The following is an 8,033-nucleotide window of genomic DNA, read 5'->3' as shown; positions in this document are numbered from 1 at the left end:
CTAATGTTATTTTTTTTTCCCCTTTTTTTTCTTTTTTTGTGAATGCTTTATTGAACAAAACGCTTCAGACAAAAATTGCATTGCAACGTTGTGTAACATTATAAACAGTACCACAAAATAAACACAGGAAAAAAATGAGCATGCTAGGGTAGAAAACATAAATTACCGAAAAATACCAAAATTTCTACAAATATCATTAATTTTAATCCGGAGCGATTTTGGATCCAGAGTTTTGGGTTGCTGAGCACAGATATCTATACAACACTAGATATCAGCGCGCCGAAGTAGCCCTCTAACTTGCGTTTACACGGCGGCCATTTTGGTCTGGTCAACGTCCTTGTTCAGGCAATGTATGTACTGTTCATTAAAAAGAAATTGTAACAAGCTCGTTTTACAATCGATTTTCAGGCAGGTAACTCTTTTGTCAACGTAAACACGTGCTGTTAATGCGGCAAATTAAATAAAAGATATTAAAACGGGTTTTTTTCTATCAAAAACTAACAATTGATTAAAACAATGTATGAACATTTATTGCAAGTGACAACTGACTGCATTAAAATTTTAACACTTTACATAAAACTCATTAAAAAAGAAACTATGTGTGTCCTTGTGAAAGTTTTTTTTTTTAATTTTGCAAATCAAGGTAAATTAATAAGCATATACACATAACCATATATGGTCATTTGCAGGGTTGGGTAGGGTTACTTTAACTTGATTACTTTCAATTACTTTTGGATTACTCCAATAACAAATATGCCAATACAAGACAAAGGAAACTAAATATGAATAAAATTATGACTCACAACACGTGGTAAGTTTTCTTTCCTGGCTTTGATCTCTTTGATCTCCGGCAAAACTAACATAAAATGCGACAGAAACAAAATGAAAATAAATCCAAGCAGCTTGCCAACATCATTTTTGCCGTTCCATGTATTCCGTTACTCCCCAACCCTGCACAAAATTTAGTAATTGTATTCATATTTAGTTTATTTTGTCTTTTATTTGCATATTTGGTATTGGAGTAATCCAAAAGTAATTGAAAGTAATCAAGTTAAAGTAACCCTACCCAACCCTGGTCATTTGCTAGTCTAGGTTAAAAAAAAATCCCGATAGTATAAAAATATGTTTAAAAGAAAAATCACAAAGTTTAAGTTATTCATCTAGTTTTGATGTCTACTAAAGTAACCATCAACAGTATGTCACTTGCCACATGAAGAGTTAAATCTATAACTGCTGGAAATGTGAATTAAGTATCTATCTATCTATCTATCTATCTATAAAACAGGTCTAGAAACTGTGAGAGAGGACTGTTTTCCAAGATTTGTTTTCATGTACCTGAAGATTCTGATAGTTTGACCCGGCTAGCTTAAGCTCGCAGTAGGCACGCAACTCAGATGGGCTAGTCCTATCTAGTCTTCTGTGTATATTTGTGGTGCTGAGCACCTAAAGTGACTGTCTGTTTTTGTTTTTCATTTAAAAAAGTAATAAACAATAAATAGAAAGATGTACCGGTACCTCTGTGTTCTCAAACACAAGCTGTTTTATTACCAAAAATAATTCAAAATAAGAAAAATCTGTATCAATTCAAAACCTTTTATAAAGGTACATAAGTAATAGGTAATTCCGCAAAATATTATCATATTGAGGACAACTGGTGAATTGAAAGTACACAATTCTCAGAATACATTTTACATGGATGGGATTTTTTTAAAGAGATTATTCGACCGCATTGCCGATCTAATCAGCAACCAAATTACAAATTTTGGACCACAATTTTCTCACCAAGTGGCAGTGCCTTTTGTTATTGTATTTTTTTTTCCCTATTCAATTTTTTTAAACTCACCTTATATGGTTTACTGCTAATTGCCGTGTTATGATATTGATTACTGATGATATTTGTTGCAATTCAAGTGTTGGATAAATCTGTTCCTGTTGAGGTACAATAAATATTACAAGGTTCTATAACACAACTACCTGTCCTTACCTATTCAACTGACTCAAACACTGCTCAGAAAATATCAAATAATTTGACATAAAATAACATCTTTTTAAGGCAATGAAATAGCTACTTTTTCTTGTAACTAGTCACTTTTACTAAAGAGTAATTCAGTTACTTACTCATTTACTTTTTGGAAGTAGTAAGTAACTATAACTGATAACTTTTTTATAGTTACGTGCCCAACACTGCATAGCAGACGTGACACAGACAGTATAGGTGGTTCAGTCCAGTCTTTAAATGGCACAACCCCAACTACAGCGTACACTGTACAGTCAAGGTGTCACATAAACAGACTCCACTTTGCCCATACTTCGCAAAGGAATCCTTTATATGGAGACTCATTAAACAATTTAGGTTCACTGTTGAGACACTTTATGAAGAAAACCCACAGAACAAACTGTGAAAATCCAAAAGCGCCAACCAAGCACACAGAGCAATTTGATTGGGCGAGCGGTATGCGTGGGGAAAACTATGCACACAGCGCCGCCTGCACCGAAGGTAAATATGGCAGTATCGTCGTTTGCAGTATTTTGTGACATTTTTAGAAAATAACTCAGCTTCATCTTGTTTTGAAACTAATCTTTTTGAAAAAAATGAAGGTGTGTATGAGCTTTAACAATCAGAAGTAACTGCGAGAAAAGGAGAAATTTAACCCATTTCTATCCATCCATCAATCTACCCTGGTCATATCCCTCGAGAGGGGTGACCGACAGCAAGACAAACACATATAAAAGCAAAGAAAATTAAAAAAGGAAAAGGTAGCAAAAAAACACACACAAACATCTTTGGACCATGGCCAACCCAAATGCCCAAACAAGTTAAGCACCCCGGCACCCAAGTTGGTCATACTTTCGTCCGTCCAGATGAAACTGGACACAAGAACTCAGCTCAGAGTGACACAACACACTTTTCTGTTCAACAGCAAGGCCCGACAGCTTTCACTGGTTTACCCCTGCCGCATCATACAGGTGCCCTGCCCATCCCTTAGAACGCGTCCAAACATCCCACTATCCTTTCACAACACCTCTCCATTCATTCCTATCACCAACAAGAGCTCTTGCTTCCACTATATTTAGACCACTTTCCTGCAGTGCACTAATAACACCATCCATCCACATCAATCGCGGCCTTCCTCTTGGTCTCCTTCCATTTACTTCTGCTCTGTAGATCCTCTTCAACATTTGCTCCTCGTCCATCTTCTTCAATCTGAAGTAACTACGTGAAAGAAAGAGAAATTTAAACCATTGAAGGATTTTATACATTTGACTATAAAGGATTTTATACGATATACGATATACAAATTACATTTAATGGAAAAGATATTCACTGGCTGGGCTGTGGTGCGATGTCAGGGCACCCTAGTAGAAAATGTTGTTTACAGGAACGGGACATAAGGCTGATAGGAAAATCAGCACATCCAGACGCAGAAAGGCCCTGATGATGTAGAAACGCTCTGTGATTTTTTTGGTTATTCCAGACATCGCGACGCTCTTTGACGAGATGGTGAAGCCCGGGGGGGGGGCTTCCGTGGCACGCCCATGGGAGGAGTCGGCACGTCATTATGCGGGGAGAAGATGGTGAATATGAGAGAGCTAAAGGACTTCAGAAGAAGGCTTCCCAGAGACTCCAACGACGCTAATTCGGGCGTTTTCGATGGGATACACGTAGTTAAATTCTAAATGAAATTAAATCTGCCCCGTGTGAATATGTCGGCTTTCTTGTTCATCTTTTTCCCTCAATAAACGAGCGCGCATAAATTGTTGGGTGAATGAAGGTTGTGTTTGGTTAATGTAGTCAGATAACTAATTCGAACAATTTGTTAAACGGTACATTTTTATATTTAATTCGTCTTTTTGTGCATAGAGCTTTCTTTAATCTTAATTTCCTCATATTGAGGTTTTGAGTTTTTTCTTGCCCTGGTGTGGGTTTTTAGTCAGGGGATCGTGTAATAATACTTTGTACATCCCTTTGAGACTTGTTGTGATTAAGGGCTATACAAATAAACATGACTTGACAGCTATCTTACTCCGTAAGTGGGGAGAAGAAAACGCGTTGCGTTAAAACGCAAAAATCGTAATGTGTTGAAATCGTCATTGTACAGTATTGTAAAAGTCCCGATGAATATTCCGCACGAAAAATCAAGGTTGAGTAAATGTTTCCATTACACGTCACATTGTAAGGGGGCGCTGTTGGAATGTTTTTGTGGATCCGAGAATCCGCCGAGGGGAATCCGTCTCCGAACTGCCTTCTACTTTAAGATTGAAAATGGCGGTCTCTGTGTTTCCCGGCGTACGGCTCCTGTCTATCGGAGACGCAAATGGGGATATACAGCGACACTCAGAACAGCAACATCTACGACTGGAAGTCAAAACCTCACAAGACACTGCGTTACTCAACCTCTCTAATGGTACGTTGATATTTTGACCATTAACCCACCGGATTAACGGGGTACCTACTTGGTCAGCGCTACTGGCATGCTATGCTAGCCACATGCTTAAACAGCTAGTCTGATAGCCTTGGCTAACGGCAATGAATGAGATACCGAATCACTTCACTAAGCGGTTCACGATTCACTGCGAGGTACTTTTGATGTCAATATCATTTGCCCTTTAGTGCTACAGCAAAGTGTATCGCTCAAAGATACATTGTTTTCATAGCTGCGAAATATGACCATGCAATGGTATTTAATAGTTTGAAGTGCATAACAAGGTTGCAATTCTCCTTGTGAGTTGCACTGGTAGTAAAATTTTGCCCAGAGACATTAATTCAATTTATATCATAGTCAAAGAGTCTATTTTGTTGTGGTTCGCGTCAATAATTGACTTCGGTTCAAAATAGCTTGAGTTTGTTTTGAACGTCCTCCTACCAAACAAGCAGGAGCACATTGAAGTCCTCGCGGATGCCACTAGTCTGACACTTAGGCGGTATGGTTTTGAATTACTCGTAAGCTGACAAACCTTTTTATTGTAACCTGTGTTACAATTTTATTTATTTATTTTGCAAATGAGTGTAAGCTTATTTTGGATTACGGCCCTCGTTACTTATGCGATCATCTTTGTTCTCTCAACAATAGCCGCCCTCCCCCCTAAAATGATGAATTGCTGGGCATCTGGCTTCTACTTTCAATTTCACCTAAAAGAAAATTGGTAGGAATCGCGCTCATGCTTGAAAGATCTGGTTTCCTGGCTCATTTTTCTGCAGAGGTAGTATCATCCTGACGTGGATGAGTGGATACCAATACAAGTTGTCAATACTCTCTATAGATAGATAGATAGATAGATAGATACTTTATTCATCCCCGAAGGGAAATTCACTTTTCCAGCAGCATCCCTAAGCTGAGAACAATCGAAAAAACTGAGAACAATCGAAAATAACACGGGAGCTGCTGGAGTGGCTGCCATTCGTGACGGCGCCGGAGAAACGATTCAATTTGAATCATGTACAAACAAACAAACAATTGAATCATGTACAAGAAACGATTCAATCTGAATCATGTACAAACAAACAATTGAATCATGTACAACAAACAAACAAAATATTTATGTTTCAATAAGTGGAGTGTTAATAAAATGGGGGGAAAATAATTTCTGATACTGATATGCACTACTGGCAGTTTTTTTTATAGCTTGCCACTCCTTGCACATTGCTCTCTGCACTATTGTAATTACAGCGTTATTGTTACAGTGTTAATGTTACTGTGTACCTGACTTGTTAACCTGACTGCCCATTTTGCACATCTGGTTAGCTACTCTTCTTGCACTATCGGCACTATGGTAAAATACTATACGTAGCCAAAATACAATACAACATTATTTATATCTGTACATTCAAGGAAACTGTGGGGGTCAGATGCATCGACATTTCGTTCTGTATACACGTGTACTAGAATGACAATAAAGTAGATCTGAATCTGATATAACCAGGTAAAACTAATTTTAAGTTACCTGTCCAAATGAATGTTGTGCCATCTCACCTTTCCCACTCTCTCTGCTCGCTCCTGAAACTTTATCAAATAGTCCAAAATTTTACCTCATCTTCTCCGCTCACCTCGTCGTCCTCTTCTCCTTCCACTTCGCACTACAGAGACTTTTTAGCTGAGCCGTCTCTTATGACACCATCCCCTGATCTAGACCAAACTAATGCAAGCAAAAATGCAATGCAGACCGAAAACCGATATTTGGAGCCGATATTAATTTCCTGTAAAAGCATAAAAATATGCCTGAGACAAGCCATATTAAATGATTCTGCATTCGAAACAGTTATCGCAGTGCTGTTATGATCTGAAAATTGTATTTTTTTTAGGAATCAAACGTTGGGATCAGTTTTAAGGACATTTCCGAGATTTTTTTTAGTTCACCGTGTTGTCTTAAATAGTTTGGGAGGGGGATTATGAAGTATGTGAAACTGAAATGTACAAATTAATACATTAACAAACAAATATGTAAATGGTCAAGTCAAGTAATGTTTATTTGTATAGCCTTTAATCACAAAAAGTCTAAAAGGGCTACACAGACCACAGATTATTTCAAACCACAGATTTATGACATCATCCCCTGTTCTAAAACTTACACGAGGGCAAATAATACACAGATATTGTCTACATAAAATATAGGTTATTCATATGCTATAGAATAGAAGTGTCTTTTAAGCTTGGATTTAAACATTTCCACTTAGGTTGCAGATCGAATCTCAGGGGGAACAGCATTTCACAGCACCGGGGCCCGAATGGAGAACGCTCTCGAACCTGCGGATCTCTTCTTGGCTCTTGGGATCACTAGTAGACATGATTCAATAGGTATAAATGTAAAAGAAAAAAAAAATTAGATGCATGTATTTATTAAATATGGAATAAAAACTCTGAAGCGGCTGGAAAATTAATAATTGTCTTATTCATTAATTCATTCATTTTCCGAACCACTTATCAAGAATGGGGTCACAGGAGTACTCTAGCTTATCCCAGCAGACTTTGAGCAGTTGGCAGGGGATACTCTGGACTGATTACCAGCCAATCACGGGGCACACATATCCATACTTGGGGACAATTCTGAGTCAACATACCATGCATGTTTTTGGAATGTGGGATGAAACCAGAGTGCCCAGAGAAATCCCACACGGGCACGGATAGAACACGGTAGCTGGAATTGAACCTAAGACCACTGAACTGTGAGACAGACAAACTAGTCATTCAGCATGCAGCCTCAATTATTGTGTTGGAAAATACATTTGTTATTGGTGCATTTAATTATTCTAATCATATGATGGTTCGGCAGTGCTTTCATGGGTTCATTTTATATGTAAAACTCTCCATTCAAAGTTGAATGAGAAGGTCCAGTCAACTCACATTTATATAGCCCTTAATCACAAAAAGTCTTTAATGGCTGCAAAAGACAACGGATTGGAGCAGAGTGACTATTTCACGAGATCCATTAAATTCGGTGGCCCTATGATGTATTTATTTTTCACTGTAACAATTCTTGATTATAATCTCAAATGATGTAAACGGGTTTAAAAAATATTTTAATTTACAAGAAATTATTATTATTGTATATATTTTTTCCAATATTTTTTCCTTTCGCCAAGATTTCAACCCTTTTTGATTCTAATGACAACATTAGTCACATAACAAAAACTAATTGTCTTAGTTTTCCACTACAATTTTTGCAAGGACTACATTGAAAATGTATTTGTTTATCCTGGCATTTTCTTATTTTTACCCTATTAAGTCCTTATTTACCTGTCTTTCCAGGAGTGCCATATTTATTATTGTTTAATATATAAACAATATTCACAAAGTTGTTATCAATGACAATAGATACAATTGTTTTTGTAATTTATGAGAACTTTAAAGGGTGAATATTTGGTGCCCTGTTTACAGTATGTTAAGCATGCGTTCTTTTATTAGGTTTGCCTTATGCATGTGTTTAATAAAGGAATGGCACACGCAACTGAGACTGCTTCTTGTATTACAATGCACCTTATGGTCATGAAAATACGGTAGTCTTAAAAAAGTTTTTAAAAAGTATCAAAAATAAAA

At 37.1% G+C, this 8,033-nt stretch overlaps 1 protein-coding gene across 4 annotated transcripts in view; it reads left to right on the top strand.

Annotated features, from left to right (window-relative positions):
- Window positions 1-4,124: 4,124 nt before the first annotated feature.
- The window catches only part of carm1 (coactivator-associated arginine methyltransferase 1), a 37,023-nt gene continuing 33,114 nt past the window's right edge, over window positions 4,125-8,033 (top strand). For 2 of the 4 annotated variants that reach the window (XM_088344901.1, XM_088344903.1), the window contains exon 1: window positions 4,125-4,406. In XM_088344901.1, the coding sequence (XP_088201027.1) occupies window positions 4,265-4,406 (142 nt within the window). In that variant the 5' untranslated portion in view covers window positions 4,125-4,264. The remainder of the gene's footprint in view (window positions 4,407-8,033) is intronic. The other 2 variants (XM_088344900.1, XM_088344902.1) reach the window with 1 other exon arrangement.

The sequence above is a fragment of the Urocampus carinirostris genome, chromosome 1 (genome assembly GCF_059441175.1).
Source record: "Urocampus carinirostris isolate Australia breed hairy pipefish chromosome 1, RoL_Ucar_1.0, whole genome shotgun sequence".
Lineage (NCBI taxonomy): Eukaryota > Metazoa > Chordata > Actinopteri > Syngnathiformes > Syngnathidae > Urocampus > Urocampus carinirostris.
The sequence above is the reverse complement of the archived record's forward strand: the minus strand, read 5'-3'. Positions and strand labels throughout refer to the sequence as shown.